At 47.4% G+C, this 18,481-nt stretch overlaps 1 protein-coding gene across 4 annotated transcripts in view; it reads right to left on the reverse strand.

Annotated features, from left to right (window-relative positions):
- The window catches only part of LOC106577192 (disks large homolog 5), a 119,689-nt gene extending 117,085 nt beyond the window's left edge, over positions 1–2,604 (reverse strand). For all 4 annotated transcript variants that reach the window (XM_014155050.3, XM_014155048.3, XM_014155051.3 and 1 more), the window contains exon 1: positions 1,834–2,604. In XM_014155050.3, coding sequence (XP_014010525.3) covers positions 1,834–2,134 — 301 coding nt within the window. In that variant the 5' untranslated portion in view covers positions 2,135–2,604. The remainder of the gene's footprint in view (positions 1–1,833) is intronic.
- Positions 2,605–18,481: the final 15,877 nt, after the last annotated feature.

The following is an 18,481-nucleotide window of genomic DNA, read 5'->3' on the forward strand; positions in this document are numbered from 1 at the left end:
GCAGGTGTGGCATATCAAGAAGCTGATTCAACAGCATGGTCATACACTGGTGAACCTTGTGCTGTGGACAATAAAAGGCCACAAAATTTTGCAGTTTTGTCACAACAGAATGCCACAGATTTCTCAAGTTGAGGGAACGTGCAATTGGCATGCTGACAGCAGTAATGTCCACCAGAGTTGTTGCAAGAACATTGTATGTTCATTGCTTTACCATAAGCCGCCTCCAACATACATTTTGAGAATTTGGCAGTATGTCCCACAGACCTCACAACCGCAGACCACATGTATGGCGTTGTGTGGGTGAGCGGTAGCTGATGTCAACGTTGTGAACAGAGTTCCCCATGTTGGCGATGGGGTTATGGTATGGGCAGGCATAAGCTACAGACAACGAACACAACCGCATTTTACCCAGGGCAATTTGAATGCACAGAGATACCGTGACGAGGTACTGAGACCCATTGTCGTGCCATTCATCTGCTGCCATCACCTCATATTTCAACATGATAATGCAAGGATCTGTACACAATTCCTGGAAGCTGAAAATGTCCCAGTTCCTGTTCTTCCATGGCCTGCATTGTCACCAGACATGTCACCAAACATGTCACCCATTGAGCATGTTTGGGATGCTCTGGATTGAAGTGTATGACAACATGTTCCAGTTCCAGCCAATATCCATGAAGAAGTAAATTCATTAGGCCCTAATCCTCATTGCAGAGCAGTGGGACAACATTCCACAGGCCACAATCAACAGCCTGATTAACTCTATGTGAAGGAGATGTGTCGCGCTGCATGAGGCAAAACGGTGATCACACCAGATACTGACTGGTTCTGATCCATGCCCCTACTTTTTTTTATTTTTTTTTTATTTTTTTTAAAGGTATCTGTGACCTACAGATGCATATCTGTATTCCCAGTCATGTGAAATCCATAGATTCGGGCCTAATGAATTTACTTCCTCATATGAACTGTAACTCAGTAAAATCAATGAATTTGTTGCATGTTGCCCTCTTTGTTCAGTATAGTTTGATGGGGGGGAGCATACCTAAATACAGTGAAATAGCCCCATCTGTATCCTATACATTGTAGAATATGCCCACTATGAAGGCGACTCTATATGTGCATTGCAACTGTAATGAAGATATGTTGTTACCTATATACAGGTGGTCTCTTAAGTGTTATTCTGGAATACATATTGCATGCTTCTCATTCAAAAGGAGGAATGGCAAGTGTGTTCATTTAGCATCTACTGCCTAGCCAAACAGTAGCAGAGTCCACACAGACTATAATAAATAGTAATAAGAGTTTGGTTATAGAGCCTGTGGCCTCTATGTCTCTGCTGGTGATCATTTGCTTATTTGAAGGTAAAATGTTGCTGTGGAATGAACAACGTGATGCTGAAACAGAACCAAACTTTGGTAACAACCTAAAATGTGAAAATGTGCATTCTTTTCAGCATCACATTTTTCATTCCACAGCAATATTTCACCTTCAAAAAAGTTCCATCCTGAAAGAAACCACAAGGGCCTCACAAGGACCTGGAGTTCTGGTATTATGGCTTTGAATGCTGCATATCAACACCCCTAATGTCAACATGAGAATGACATAGCTAGTCAATGATCCTTAGGATCACGTGGCTAGGGTTGGAAGGAAACAGTTTTATCTTATGTTGAATAGCCTTTAGAAGTATTGCACAGCAGACCACCCTGTAAGTGCACTATGAGACTTGGGTATAGGTTGCACTTCAATATCTCTAATGTTGTGTGGAGGAATGTAGCAAGAATGCGTCATACATTTTGATGTGCAAAAGTGTTGCATGCGTGCATGGTATCTTACCAGACGAATGGTCAACGGGTCCACCGCCGTTAGTAAAGAGTGCAGAATACAGCTCAGGGTACGTCTTCTCCAAGGCCACACACAGTTCGAGGAAATGGTCGCTTTCCTTGTTCACAAGCATCTTCAAAAGCTGGTCCACTTTCTCCGCGCTGGAAGAGCAGTTTTGGTCCAGTTCGAAGCGGTCGAGCTGGCTTAGAGTACCGGAGAGTATCAGCAACTCTATCAGCCGGTCTGCGTCAGTTATTGAGTCCAGCAAGTTTTGGTGGCATTGGTCTAACAACTCTTTGTGCTTTGGCTCCATTGCCGTTCGCTTTAGTTCGGTAGCTAACTAGCTAACGTTAGCAGACTGGTTAGCTAACGTATCCTTGGCTTTATTTCTCCAAAATGACCCCCCTGCCCGATAAGCGAACAAGGAACTAACTTCCTAATTGTCACTTGTATGAATTCAGCAGAACAGCCATGACATCTAATGGCATGGGACAGCAATTTTTTATAACAAATAGGAAAAGGCACACGAAGCCATATTTGTTGCCTACTGTTGACTGCACTAAACAGCCATACATTTTCCCAGGTTACTTACGTTTGGCAACTTCGTCCATTTTTGCGTTATTCCGAGAAACCCCTGCCCTAACACATGAGCTTTTTCCAAAGAGTCATTTATTTCATGCACTATACCAACTCAAGTGCTAGGAAAACTACCGTAACTCGCTCGCTGTTCCCCAGCTATACTGTATCCTGCGCAATGTCTGGGCTGTTCAGCAGCTGCTGCCTGCTGTCAATCAAATTCCCATACAATGCCATGTAAAGTAGAACGAGGCGGGCCTTACCCCAAGACACACCTGATTTTTCAATGGGCATACGTTCTGAAAACCTAGGCGGAAAAGATGAGAATGGATTTAAAACAATGCATAAAAATGTTGCTGTGATACATACATTATAGCAGAAATACATTGTAGAAGAGGCAGTAATGACAACCAACTCAGCAAACATTGTTGTAGCCAATTAAAACATTTTTGGTATCCAACATATATCCATTTTGGTGAGATGAAGAGATTTTCACTGTACTTGACATTAAAAATTAAAAATTGAAACTGAAGAGATGTTTTATTATGTTTATATGAATATCAATGAATATGTTTAGATTTATTAAAATCGTTGAATATATTCATTCATATGGTTTTGTTGTAAAACAAATCTGTTTAATTACATAGCAATATACACAGCGCACAAAACATTAGGAACACCTGCTCTTTCCATGACAAAGGCTAACCAGGTGAATCCAGGTGAAAGCTATGATCCCTTATTGATGTCACTTGTTAAATCCACTTTAATCAGTGTAGATGAAGGGGAGGAGACAGGTTAAAAAAATATATTTTTAAGCCTTGAGACAGTTGAGACATGGATTGTCTATGTGCGCCATTCAGAGGGTGAATGGGTAAGACAAAATATTTAAATGCCGTTGAACAGGGTATGGTAGTAGGTGCCAGGCGCACAGGTTTGAGTGTGTCAAGAACTGCAACGCTGCTGGGTTTTTCATGCTCAACAGTTTCCCGTGTGTATCAAGAATGGTCCACCACCCAAAGGACATCCAGCCAACTTGACACAACTGTGGGAAGCATTGGAGTCAACATAGGCCAGCATCCCTGTGGAATGTTTTCGACACTTTGTAGAGTCCATGCACCAACAAATTGAGGCTGTTCTGGGGGCTATAAGGGGTGCAATCAATATTAGGAAGGTGTTTCTAATGTTTTGTCGACATATGTATACATGTGATACTGAATGAACCATTCTTACCAGTGTGCCAACTGTACTGAGACATTTCTCAGCCTCTGACACATTGCTGTGCAGCCAAAATGAATTGAAGGGAGGCAGCAACCAAGAAGATGAATAATACCATCACTAACACAGAGAGGCTGCTGCCTTCATACAGACTTGAAATCATTGGCCACTAATTGATCACTAGTCACTTTATTAATATTGCCACTTTAATAATGATGTTTACATGTCTTGCATTACTCATAACAAATGTATATACTATATTTTATACCATCTATTGCACCTTGCCTATGCCGCTCAGTCATTGCTCATCCATATATTTATATGTACATAGTCTTATTCCATCCCTTTACTTAGATTTGTGTGTATTAGGTAAATGTTGTGGAATTGTTAGATGACTTGTTGATATTGCTGCACTGTCAGAACTAGAAGCACAAGCATTTCTCTACACTCGCAATAACATCTGCTAACCATGTGTATGTGACTAATCAAATTTGATTTGATTTGATTTAGCATGTTGGTTGTGAATACGATCAAATAGTCACAGAGTAGCAGGCCTGGAGTGTAATCATTAGTCTAAACAGTTAAACAAGAGTTTCTATTGGACAAATTCAGTTAAGTCCCTTGCCATTTAGTTTGCTTCCATTTAAGAAACATTTTGGGGTGCTTATATTTGCCCTGTTTCAATGCATTTACAAGTGGGTAACCTGTAAAAGCGTGAGGTGTGAAATGAAAATGTTTTTCTTTTGCATATCCTGAGAGAGTGAGGTCATGGCCAGGGATCAGCCATTATTGACAGCGCCCCTTGAGCAATTTGGGATAAGTGCCTTGCTCAAAAGCACATCAACAGATTTTTCACCAAGTCAGCTCAAGGATTTGAACCAGCAAACTTTTCGGTTATTGGTCTAACTTTCTTAACCGCTAGGCTACCTGCCGCCCCAACAGAATCACCGGAATGAATACACCCCTAGGTTCAAATACAGTTAATTTCAAAATAAGTATTCAGATAACCTTTATTTGAAAAAACAAGTACTTATTAGAAAACACTCAAATACACGCCGATGCATTTAACCCAGGTATTTGAAAATAGTATTTCAAATAAGTATTTGAAAATACGTTCAAATACAATTTGATTGAGTAGTTGGTTTTAACAAATATCCATTAAAATACTTAAAGACAGAAAAAAGTTTTAAATAACAAATACCTAATACAGATGTATTTGAACCCTGGGCTGTGTTCAGATCGAAAATACGTCACTGATTTCTTCAAGCCACCCTCCACGATACCCACCAAACGTACCTTAAAGTCTGTTCAAGAACGTTGAAAAATGTTTGAGGGAAACATGCAGTGGCGACCCATCATTCATTTTTGGCTTGCCTATTTTGCATGTTATTTTGGCATTAATACTGTCACATATCAGTTTGAAAACAATGTAAAACAATTACATAATTGAGTTAATAAAGCTGCATACTGTCACGTCCTGACCAGTAGAGGGTGTAGTTGGCTCAGGACGTGGCAGAAGAGAAGTGTGTAGGTTGGTTTGTTTCATTTATTTTGGCCGTGTGGCTTCCAATCAGGCACAGCTGTTGAGGGTTATTGCTGATTGGGAGTCACACATAAGTAGCCTACTTTTCCTTTGGGGTTTGTGGGTAATTGTTCTTGTTACTGTGTTAAACGTGACAGGACTGTTTTGGTTGTCTGTTTATTGTTTTGTATTGTATAGTGTCCGTTTGATCATTAAATATACGATGAACACTAACTCCGCTGCATTTTGGTCCACTCTCTCTAAAGACAGCCGTTACAGAATTACCCACCACAAGAAGACCAAGCAGCGGAGGAAGGAGCAGCGCCAGGAGGAGCAAGAATCCTGGACCAGGGAGAGAAAGGACTGGACATGGGAGGACATCCTGGACGGCAAGGGATCTTACACTTGGGAAGAGATCCTGGTCGGAAGGGATCGCCTCCCATGGGAACAGGTAGAGGCACTCAGAAGAGTGGAGGCAGCAGGAAGGAAGGACCAACGGCAGCGGTATGAGGGAACACGGCTGGCAAGGAAGCCCGAGAGGCAGCCCCCAAAACATTTTTTTTGGGGGGCACACGGGGAGTGTGGCAGAGTCAGGTTGGAGACCTGAGCCAGCTCCCCGTGCTTACAGGAGGCAGCGCAGTACTGGTCAGACACCGTGTTATGCGGTAAAGCGCACGGTGTCCCCAGTACGCGTGGAGAGCCCGGTGCGCTACATCCCAGCTCCTAACATCTGCCGGGGGAGGTTGGGCATCGAGCCAGGACGGGTTGTGCAGGCCGTGCGCTCTAGACCTCCAGTGCGTCTTCTGGACCCGGTCTATCCTGTGCCTGCGCCCAGGACTAGGCCTCCAGTGGGTCTCCCCATCTTGGCTAAGCATGTGCCTCCTCCTCGGACCAGGCCTCCAGTGGGTCTCCCCATCCTGGTCTGTCCTGTGCCTGCTCCACGGACCAGGCCTCCAGTGGGTCTCCCCATCCTGGTTAAGCCTGTGCCGCCTCCTCGGACCAGTCCTCCAGTGGGTTTCCCCATCTTGGTTAAGCCTGTGCCTCCTCCTCGGACCAGGCCTCCAGTGGGTCTCCCCATCTTGGTTAAGCCTGTGCCTCCTCCTCGGACCAGGCCTCCAGTGGGTCTCCCCATCCTGGTCTGTCCTGTGCCTGCTCCACGGACCAGGCCTCCAGTGGGTCTCCCCATCCTGGTCCGTCCTGTGCCACCTCCCAGGACTAGGCCTCCAGTGGGTCCCGCCGTGCCGGATCTGCCGGAGTGGCCCGCCGTGCCGGAGTGGCCCGCCGTGCCGGATCTGCCGGAGTGGCCCGCCGTGCCGGAGTGGCCCGCCGTGCCGGATCTGCCGGAGTGGCCCGCCGTGCCGGATCTGCCGGAGTGGCCCGCCGTGCCGGATCTGCCGGAGTGGCCCGCCGTGCCGGATCTGCCGGAGTCGCCCGCCTGTCCTCCGGCGCAGCCAGAGTCGCCAGCCGGGCGCAACCAGGGTCGCCCACCAGTCCTCCGGCGCGGCCAGCGGCAAAACTAAGTGGGCGATGCCGAGGGTGCAGCGGAGGCCACGTCCCGCACCTGATCCACCTCCAGGTTAGGTGGGTTGGGGAGGGGGGGTGTAGCACAGTGCCGTCGTTGACGGCAGCCACCCTCCCTTCCCTCCATTATTGTTTAGGGGGGGGATTTTTTGTTGTTTCGGTGTAGGTGCATTCGGGGTATGCACCTTTGAGGGGGGGTACTGTCACGTCCTGACCAGTAGAGGGTGTAGTTGGGTCAGGACGTGGCAGAAGAGAAGTGTGTAGGTTGGTTTGTTTCATTTATTTTGGCCGTGTGGCTTCCAATCAGGCACAGCTGTTGAGGGTTATTGCTGATTGGGAGTCACACATAAGTAGCCTACTTTTCCTTTGGGGTTTGTGGGTAATTGTTCTTGTTACTATGTTAAATGTGACAGGACTGTTTCGGTTGTCTGTTTATTGTTTTGTATTGTATAGTGTCCGTTTGATCATTAAATATACGATGAACACTAACTCCGCTGCATTTTTGTCCACTCTCTCTAAAGACAGCCGTTACACATACAAACATGGTCTCTTTTTTGTTTTATTGAGTAAGGCAGCTCCAAAATGTAGGCGTTTCAGCCTAGCTCAGTGCTTTCTGTGGTGGTGGGCTAGCCAGGGGAAAATACAGAGCGTAGGTGTTGGTAAAGTTCTCTACTTGCGCCATGATTGGCTCAGTGTTCTGTCACTCATGGGGACACTACGTCACCACCAAGTCTAAGTGTAGAGCTAAAAAAATTCAAGCCCCTTGGGTGCTGCCAGAGTTAAATTAGAAGTGCCCTCAAGGTCATTGGCCACAGATACAATGATGTCAAATCACGTTACATCTACAGTACCTTTGATTGGACTGATCATGTCAACATTATACTTTCAAAATCTTAGCTAGCAGTCATCCTCATGAATCAAGTCGACAATCTACTGGAAAATCCTTTTTAATCATTGTCATATGAAGATAAATAATAAAGAGAAATTATAGATAAAACTTAGCGGTGCTCATCGGCCATTGGACATAAACATTACACAAGTTGCAAATCGCAAATTCAACAATGAGTGGTTTGGAAGGAATCAGTGGCTAACTGCAAGCATTGCAAAGCAATCCCTAGCCTGCTATTCCGTGGAGTGGCTTTGTGGTCCCTAGTCTGGGATTAAGGGTCTCTTTTTCCAAACTTAAAATGATAAACATTCAACATTGGCCATGCTGTCATTGAAGCATGATTTGTGCTGTGCTCAAAACAACTGTTAACTCAGAACTGCGAAATTTCAAGACAACTGGGAACTCGGGAAAAACGAGCTCCAACTGGGAAAATAAGTTTTGAACGGTCATCCAACTCTGAATTTTAACTCTGGCCTCTTTCTAGACCTACGACCTGAAGATCACTGACGTCATGATTCAGCCTTGTTTTTTCCCCAGAGTGCCCAGTTGTCTTGAAAGCACCATAAAGCCAGAGAATGCCAAACTTTGATGATAAAGTGTGATAACAGTACCCCCCCTTGACACGCGGCTCCAGCGGCGCGCTGACACCGGCCTCGAGGACGACCCGTAGGACAAGGCGCAGGGCGATCCGGCCGGCGACGGTGAAACTCCCTCATCAGTTCAGGATCCAAAACATCTGCAACTGGAACCCAGCACCTCTCCTCCGGCCCGTACCCCTCCCTCTCCACTGAAGGCCCCCCACCCGACGCCTCGAATCCAGGATGGAACGAACGATGTACGCCGGGGCCCCCTCGATGTCCAAAGGGGGCGGAGGGACCTCCCGCACCTCAGATTCCTGGAGCGGACCAGCCACCACCGGCCTGAGGAGAGACACATGGAACGAGGGGTTAATACGTAATCAGAGGGAAGCTGTAATCTATAACATACCTCGTTCACCCTCCTCAGGACTTTAAATGGCCCCACAAACCGCGGACCCAGCTTCCGGCAGGGCAGGCGGAGGGGCAGGTTACGGGTCGAGAGCCAGACCTGGTCCGTTTCACTGCGATGACGGTCCGCGCTGGCTTTCTGGTGACCCACGGCTCGCTGGAGATGGACACGGGCGGCCTCCCATGTCTCCTCCGCGCGCCTAAACCAGTCGTCCACTGCAGGAGTCTCGGTCTGACCCTGATGCCACGGTGCCGGCTGGTACCCCAATACGCACTGAAAGTGGGAGAGGTTAGTGGAGGAGTGGCGAAGCAAGTTCTGTGCCATCTCGGCCCAGGGCACAAACGCTGCCCACTCCCCCGGCCGGTCCTGGCAATAGGACCACAGAAACCTGCCCACATCCTGGTTGACTCTCTTTACCTGCCCGTTACTCTCGGGGTGAAAACCTGAGGTAAGGCTAATCGAGACCCCCAGACGTTCCATGAACGCCTTCCAAACTCTCCATGTGAACTGGGGTCCCCGATCCGACACTATATCCTCAGGCACCCCGTAGTGCTGGAAGACGTGTGTAAACAAGGCCTCCGCAGTCTGTAGGGCCGTAGGGAGACCAGCCAGAGGGAGGAGACGACAGAACTTAGAAAAATGATCTACAACGACCAGGATCGTGGTGTTTCCCTGTGAGGGAGGAAGATCTGTTAAGAAATCCACTGACAGATGTGACCAAGGTCGTTGTGGAACAGGTAAGGGATGTAACTTACCTCTGGGCAGGTGTCTCGGAGCCTTACAATGGGCACACATCGAGCAGGAGGAGACATAAACCCTCACGTCCTTAGCCAAAGTGGGCCACCAGTACTTCCCAGTCAGACAGCGCACCGTCCGACCAATCCCCGGATGACCAGAGGAGGGAGACGTGTGGACTCAAGAGATCAACTGGTCACGGACAGCAGACAGAACGTACACACGCCCAACGGGACACTGGAGGGGAGCGGGCTCTGTACGCAACGCCTGCTCAATGTCCGCATCCAGATCCCACACGACCGGCGATACCAGGCAGGAGGCCGGGAGTATGGGAGTCTGATCCATGGGCCGCTCCTCTGTGTCATACAGCCGGGACAGTGCATCTGCCTTCTTGTTCTGGGAACCTGGTCTGTAGGATAGGGTAAACACAAAACGGATAAAGAACATGGCCCACCTTGCCTGACGAGGATTCAGTCTCCTCGCTTCCCGGATGTACTCCAGGTTGCGATGGTCAGTCCAGATGAGAAAAGGGTGTTTACCCCCCTCAAGCCAATGTCTCCACGCTTTCAACGCTTTAACCACAGCCAACAACTCCGGTCCCCCACATCATAGTTACGCTCCGCTGGGCTGAGCTTCTTTGAGAAGAAAGCACAGGGGCGGAGTTTTGGTGGCGTGCCCGAGCTCTGTGAGAGCACGGCTCCTATCCCAGCCTCGGACGCGTCCACCTCCACCATGAATGCCAAAGAGGGATCCGGATGGGCCAGCCCTGGAGCCGAAGTAAACAGAGCTCTTAGTTGCCCAAAAGCCCTGTGCGCCTCAGCCGACCACCGCAACCTTACAGGACCCCCCTTCAGCAGTGAGGTAATGGGTGCGGCAACCTGGCCAAAACCCCGGATAAATCTCCGGTAGTAATTGGCAAACCCTAAAAATTGCTGCACCTCCTTTACCGTGGTGGGAGTCGGCCAATTACGCACAGCTGCAATGCAGTCACTCTCCATCTCCACCCCTGATGTGGAAATGCGATACCCTAGGAAGGAGACGGCCTGCTGAAAGAACAGGCATTTCTCAGCCTTGACTTACAGGTCATGCTCCAACAGTCGTCCAAGTACCTTGCGCACCAAGGACACATGCTCGGTGCGTGTAGCGGAGTAAATCAGAATGTCATCGATATACACCACTACACCCTGCCCGTGCAGGTCCCTGAAAATCTCGTCTACAAAGGATTGGAAAACTGATGGAGCATTCATCAACTCGTACGGCATGACGAGGTACTCATAATGCCCTGTGGTGGTGCTGAACGCTGTCTTCCACTCATCTCGCTCCCGGATACGCACCACGTTATACGCACTCCTGAGATCCAGTTTCGTAAAGAAGCGCGCCCATGCATTGACTCAATTGCCGTGGCGATAAGAGGTAGCGGGTAACTGTACTTCATGGTGATTTGATTGAGACCTCTATAGTCAATGCACGGGCGTAAACCTCCATCCTTCTTCTTCACAAAAAATAAACTCAAGGAGGTGGGTGAAGTAGAGGGCCGAATGTACCTCTGATGTAGGGATTCAGAGACATATGTATCTATAGCCACCATCTCCGCTTGCGACAGGGGATACACGTGACTCCTGGGAAGCGCAGCATCTGCCAGGAGATTTATCGCACAATCCCCCAATCGATGAGGTGGTAATTTAGTCGCCTTCTTTTTACAGAAGGCGAGAGCCAAATCGGCATATTCTGGGGGGATGTGCAAGGTGGAGACCTGGTCTGGACTTTCCACTGTGGTAGCACCAACGGAAACCCCTACACACCTCCCTGAGCACTCTCGCGACCAGCCCGTGAGAGTCCTCTGTTGCCAGGAAATAGTGAGGTTATGCAGAGCCAACCAAGGAAGGCCTAGTATCACAGGAAACGCAGGAGAGTGAATGAGAAAGAGACTGATTCTCTCCTCATGATTCCCCTGCATAATCATGGCCAAGGAGATGGTGGCCTCCTTGATTAGCCCGGACCCTAATGGTCGACTATCAAGAGCGTGTACCGGGAGGGTCTAACTATAGGAAAAATCGATAAAAGTCGATAAAATTCCCAGCTGCGCCTGAATCGACGAGCGCCTTATGCTGGGAATGTGGGGAAAACTCAGGGAAACAAACAGGCACAAACAGTTGATCAACAGAAGACTCTGGATGAGTGTGGTGCAAACTCACCTGGGGTGACGCCAGAGTGCCCTGCCTGTTGCCTCGACTCCCAGAGGAACCAACACTGCACCGACCGGCAGTGTGTCCTCTGCGGCCACAGATGGCGCACATGATGGCTCCTCCTCCAGTCTCCCTATGAGCAGCTCCTCCTAACTCCATGGGCACCGGAGCGAGGATGCTGGACGATGGAACCGACAGAGCCCCCTCTGGACGTCCGCGGGTGACCAGCGGGTTATCCAACCGGATGGACAAATCCACCAGTTGGTCGAAGGAAATGGTGGCATCCCTGCAGGCCAGCTCACGTCGGACGTCCTCTCGTAGGCTGCATCGATAGTGGTCGATGAGGGCCCTGTCGTTCCAGCCTGCTCCGGCGGCCAAGGTCCGGAATTCCAGGGCGAAGTCCTGGGCGCTCCTCGTCCCGTCTCAAATGGAAGAGCCTCTCCCCCGCCGCTCTGCCCTCAGGTGTATGGTTGAAGACGGCCCTGAAGCGACGGGTGAACTCCTCGAAGTGGTCTGGCTTCTTCTTTCCACACGGCGTTTGTCCACTCCAGCGCTCTTCCTGTGAGACAGGAGACGAGTGCGGCCACTCTCTCCCCTCCTGAGGGAGCTGGGTGCACAGTGGCCATGTAGAGGTCCAGTTGTAACAAGAATCCCTGGCACTGTGCTGCCGTTCCATCATACTCCCTGGGAAGGGAGAGACGCATCCCACTGGAACTCTCTCCGGATGGAACAGATGGAGACAACCCCGGTTGTGCTGGTCGAGGCACTGGAGAGACTTCCTGTCTCTCCCAGCGGTCCATGGTCTGGACAACGCGATCCATCATGGCACCAAGATGTTGTAACATGGCCGAATGTTCCTGGACGCGCTCCTCAACTCCTCTAACCGGGGTACCTGCTCCTGCTGACTCCATTGAAGGTGTGTAATTCTGTCAGCGTGTGTAAAAGAGGCGAAGTCAGGTGCAGGAGAGTAGCGTGATGTAAACAGGCGCACTTTATTAAAGTTCCAAAACGAGAGCACAACATAAATCAAATGCGCTCAATAACACGGAACATAACAAAAGTAAAGCGCTTAAAAAGACACCACAGCAACATGAAACAATTACACACAAAACATGATGGGAAACAGAGGGTTAAATATAAGTAGCTTAATTGGGGAAATGAAAACCAGGTGTGTATGGAAACAAGACAAGACAAATGGATATATGAAAAAGGGAGCGGCGATGGCTAGAAAGCCGGTGACGTCGATCGCCGAACGTTGCCCGAACAAGGAGAGGAGCCGACTTCGGCGGAAGTTGTGACACCCATGAAGGACCGCCGCGCCACCTTCCTGTTCAAGTGAACACAGCACAACAAGGTGAGGCCAAAAATGTCTTGTATGCTGCTGCATAAATCATGTAATATGCCAGGGAGATATGTATACTGTAGCTAAGAAAGTAATACTAAGTGTATGTTGTGTAGTAAGCTGTTAGTAGCCCGTGTGCCTCACCCTAATAATTTGGTATATTTTCCCCTCTTAATATAGCCTACTGTTCTGACTTGGTGGTGCACATGTAGTCTTTAACTTGTTTTAAAGAAATGTTATCATCGAATATTGTAAGAGCTTTCATTGTCTGCTTATATGCCCCCTTTATTTATCCTATGGTTCTGACTTGGTGTACAGGGAGAACACTGCAAGAACGGCCCATGTTCTGAATTCTGTCGCTGTACATTTCAAAAGTGCTGAACAAATAGTTATATTGAGTATGTCCGTCCTAGCTCGGTCATTAATGTCTTAATCGAAATTACAGATTGCCTCTTATCTGCTTGTCGTCCCCTTATGCCATAGTGTGTACATCTCAATTGTCATTAGAAACCACATTTGTTTAAGCAAGTCAGCCATATCAGCTATGTTTTTTTTTAAAGCAGTAACTGAGGCTGAATTAATTGTTTCTCTGCCAGACAAGGTTCCGCTGATAGCCAGGTGTAGCAGTGGTAAGGTGTTGGGACTGCTGTTGGGACTCTGCTGTTGGGACAGCTTTATGTAGGCCCTAACAGTTTGTGGGCACCATTTGTCACCGTTATAGTGCAATTAATGTATTGTTTAGTGTTGTGTTGTATAGTGGCTTTGCTGGCACGCATCCCACATATATTTATTTTTTTGCCCCACAAAGATTCCCATGCTAAAATAACCACTGGAAACATGTCATTCAGTACAAGCCGTTACGCAACACAGCAAATGTTCAATCATGTAATCACTGACGTGTGCACGGAGCCTTTCGATAGGTTAACCACAAGTGTCTGACTTTTGGCTGTCGATGATGCACCTACCCCGACTTCACTCGTCGACTTGTGTTTAGTCGGCTGCGTTAGCCATACTGCACAAACTGACATACGTTTTACTGTTTCAAATTAAATCAAATCAAATGTTATTTGTCACATGTGCCGAATACAACACCGTGAAATGCTTCCTTACAAGCCCTTAACCAACAATGCAGTTTTAAGATCTGCAGTTTGTAGAGTTTATTATGTTCCTACCATTTCCTGACTTTACTTCTGTGGAAACAAACCATCCCATCATCCCTGCTATTGCATTCTACAAATTAACCAGGCAATAGCCCAAATAGCTGTACTCCTCTCTCTCTCTGTGTTTTTACAGACACACCACCCATACCAACACCAGAAATCGAACCGAATATAAAGTTCTTTCAGCCTACCAGTTTTTACAATCACAATGAGTGTTCTCGGCCCTCTACTAAATCAGCAGTGCCAACACATAGAGAGAGAGACTCATCTTAAAACATGAGTTTGACCTCAATGATCATTATGCATACGCCACATTTCCATGGTGACAGTCAGTCAGCCAGAGTGCTGCTCAGTATCATGCATGCTACTCAACAGCTTACGCAACTACGCACCCCTTTCATTCATAATACACATTCATGTCAAAGAGGAAAAGAGAGGCAGGTGCTTCTATGACTGCTGACAGTACTTTAGACACACGCACGCATGTGCACACACGCACGCACGCACGCGCACACACATGGGGAGTGCTGCTGTCTATTATGCCCTGGTTATGAGGACAGGGCATTTGAAGACTACTTAGTGATTTTATTATGGGTGTATAATTTATAGACAGTGATGGCAGCAGGCACGTCAGTATGATGTCGTCATGTGTCTGGGAAATGCTCCTGAAACACCATGAGTTGTTTATTAAACCACCCTGACAAGACAGAGAGAAGGAACAGCACGTCAGAAATCAGCTCAATGTAATTGAAGAATCCATAGAATCTAACCACTTCCAGGAAAATTGGAACGCACTAAACAAACAACAACACTCTTTTTCCACATTTTGTTACATTACAGCCTTATTCTAAAATTCAATACATTATTTTGTTTTTCTCATCAATCTACACACAGTACCCCATAATGACAAAGCAAAAAACAGGTTATTAGAAATGTTTGCATATTTATAAAACCAAAATACAGAAATACCTTATTTACATAAGTATTCAGACGCTTTGCTATGAGACTCGAAATTGACCTCAGGTGAATCCTGTTTCCATTGATCATCCTTGAGATGTTTCTACAACATGATTGGAGTCCACCTGTGGTAAATTCAATTGATTGGATATGACTTGGAAAGGCAAACACCTGTCAATATAAGGTCCCACAGTTGACATTCCACGTCAGAGCAAAAACCAAGCCATGAGGTCGTAGGAATTGTCCATAGAGCTCCGAGACAGGATTGTGTCTAGGCACAGATCTGGGGAACAGTGCCAAAACATTGCTGCAGCATTGAAGGTCCTTCATTGATTAAATGGAAGAAGTTTGGAACCACCAAGACTCTTCCTAGAGCTGGCCGCCGTCCAAACTGAGCAATCGGGGGAGAAGGGCCTTGGTCAGGGAGTTGACCAAGAACCCGATGGTCACTCTGAAAGAGCTCCAGAGTTCCTCTGTGGAAATTGGAGAACCTTCCAGAAGAACGACCATCTCTGCAGCACTCCACCAATCAAGCCTTTATGGTAGTAGCCAGACGGAAGCCACTTGTCAGTAAAAAGGCACATGACACCCCGCTTGGAGTTTGCCAAAAGGCACCTAAAGACTCTCAGACTATGAGAAACAAGATTTTCTGGTCTTTTTAAAACATCTTTTAATATTTTTTTTACCCCTTTTTCTCCCCAATTTCGTGGTATCCAATTGGTAGTTACAGTCTTGTCCCAACGCTGCAACTCCCGTACGGACTCAGGAGAGGCGAAGGTTGAGAGCCGTGCGTCCTCCGAAACACAACCCAAACAAGCCGCACTGCTTCTTGACACAATGCCCACTTAACCCGGAAGCCAGCTGCACCAATGTGTTAGAGGAAACACTGTACACCTGTCGACCGTGTTAGCGTGCACTGCGCCACTCGGGAGGCCCTTAAGATTCTCTGGTCTGATGAAACCAACATTGAACTCTTTGTCCTGAATACCAAGCATCACATCTGGAGGAAACCTGGCACCATCCCTATGGTTAAGCATGGTGGTGGCAGAATCATTCTGTGGGGATGTTTTTCAGCAGCAGGGACTAGGAGACGAGTCAGGATCGAGGGAAAGATGAACGGAGCAAAGTACAGAGTGATCCTTAGTGAAGAGCGCTCAAGACCTCAGACTGGGGCGAAGGTTCACCTTCCAACAGGACACCGACCTGAAGCACACAGCCAAGACAACGCAGGAGTGGCATTAGTGACTATTTATATATTTGTGTATTGTTTATGGTAGTTTATTCTTTATTTAATAAAAAATAATTTTGCCATCTCTTGACTGGTGTGTTGACTGGTGAATTGACTCAATTTGTTCTCTTTTAGCTCTGTATTACCTCTACTTGACAACAGCTCAGAGTGGAAAGATGTTTCATTTATTTACAGGGAAGGAGAGGTTCCCCCTACTGGCCCTCATGCTTCAATACAATTTCAATGTATGAATCACTACGGCTGCGTTTAGATCTGCAGCCCAATTCTGATATTATTTCCACTAATTGGTCTTTTGACCAATCATATCAGATCTTTTCACATCAGAGCTTTTTCAGAGCTGATCTGATTGGTCGAAAGACCAATTTGTGAAAGGAATATTAGAATTGAGCTGCCTGTCTAAAGGAACTATGGATGCAATTAAGCCTGTCCAGAAACAACCCCTAGTCCCTACACTTGTGGAAATCTGAGAGGATTTGATAGCATTATGATAATAACTCCACCTTGTCCTCCGATTGGTTATGTGGGATTTTCACAATATTGCTTACACCTCCAATCCTTTCAGAACTACACAACTCACTCAATGCATTGCTTTAGAATTCAGCCTATCATAAGGCAATCAGAAAACACTTCACTTTGTGTGGCTTTCCGGCAGACTAGACGCTATGTTGCATATTGCTGCCTTTCACAGTTTGGAAATTGCACAGCACATTTGTTCACAGAAGAAAAAGGGAAATGGGAAATAGGGAAAAAAGGAAATTGCACTGCCGTCAATACACACTGAGTGTACAAAACATTAAGAACACCTTCCTAATATGGAGCTGCACCACCCCCTTTGCCCTCACAACAGCCTCAATTCATCAGGGCATGGACTCCTAAAGGTGTGTTCTACAGGTATGCTGGCCTATGTTGACTCCAATGCTTCCCACAGTTTGTCAAGTTCAAATCAATCAAATCAATCAAATTTATTTTTATATAGCCCTTCGTACATCAGCTGATATCTCAAAGTGCTATACAGAAACCCAGCCTAAAACCCCAAACAGCAAGCAAAGCATGTGAAAGAAGCACGGTGGCTAGGAAAAACTCCCTAGGAAAAACTCCCTAGAAAGGCCAAAAACCTAGGAAGAAACCTAGAGAGGAACCAGGCTATGAGGGGTGGCCAGTCCTCTTCTGGCTGTGCAGGGTGGATATTATAACAGAACATGGTCAAGATGTTAAAATGTTCAAATGTTCATAAATGACCAGCATGGTCAAATAATAATAATCATAGTAGTTGTCGAGGGTGCAACAAGCACGTCCGGTGAACAGGTCAGGGTTCCATAGCTGCAGGCAGAACAGTTGAAACTGGAGCAGCAGCACGGCCAGGTGGACTGGGGACAGCAAGGAGTCATCATACCAGGTAGTCCTGAGGCATGGTCCTAGGGCTCAGGTCCTCCGAGAGAAAGACAGAAAGAGAGAAAGAGAGAATTAGAGAGAGCATATTTAAATTCACACAGGACACCGGATAAGACAAGAGAAATACTCCAGATGTAACAGACTGACCCTAGCCCCCCGACACATAAACTACTGCAGCATAAATACTGGAGGCTGAGACAGGAGGGATCAGAAGACACTGTGGCCCCATCCGATGATACCCCCGGACAGGGCCAAACAGGCAGGATATAACCCCACCCACTTTGCCAAAGCACAGCCCCCACACCACTAGAGGGATGTCTCCAACCACCAACTTACCGTCCTAAGACAAGGCCGAGTATAGCCCACAACGATCTCTGCCATGGCACAACCCAAGGGGGGGGCGCCAACCCAGACAGGAAGACCACGTCAGTGACTCAACCCACTCAAGTGACGCACCCCTCCCATGGACGGCATGGAAGAACACCAGTAAGCCAGTGACTCAGCCCCTGTAAAAGGGTTAGAGGCAGAGAATCCCAGTGGAAAGAGGGGAACCGGCAAGGCAGAGACAGCAAGGGCGGTTCGTTGCTCCAGCCTTTCCGTTCACCTTCACACTCCTGGGCCAGACTATACTTAATCATAGGACCTACTGAAGAGATAAGTCTTCAGTAAAGACTTAAAGGTTGAGACTGAGTCTGCGTCTCTCACATGGGTAGGCAGACCATTCCATAAAAATGGAGCTCTATAGGAGAAAGCCCTACCTCCAGCCGTTTGCTTAGAAATTCTAGGGACAATTAGGAGGCCTGCGTCTTGTGACCGTAGCGTACGTGTAGGTATGTACGGCAGGACCAAATCGGAAAGATAGGTAGGAGCAAGCCCATGTAATGCTTTGTAGGTTAGCAGTAAAACCTTGAAATCAGCCCTTGCCTTAA

The sequence above is a fragment of the Salmo salar genome, chromosome 18, assembly GCF_965601325.2.
Source record: "Salmo salar chromosome 18, fSalSal1, whole genome shotgun sequence".
NCBI classification, from domain to species: domain Eukaryota; kingdom Metazoa; phylum Chordata; class Actinopteri; order Salmoniformes; family Salmonidae; genus Salmo; species Salmo salar.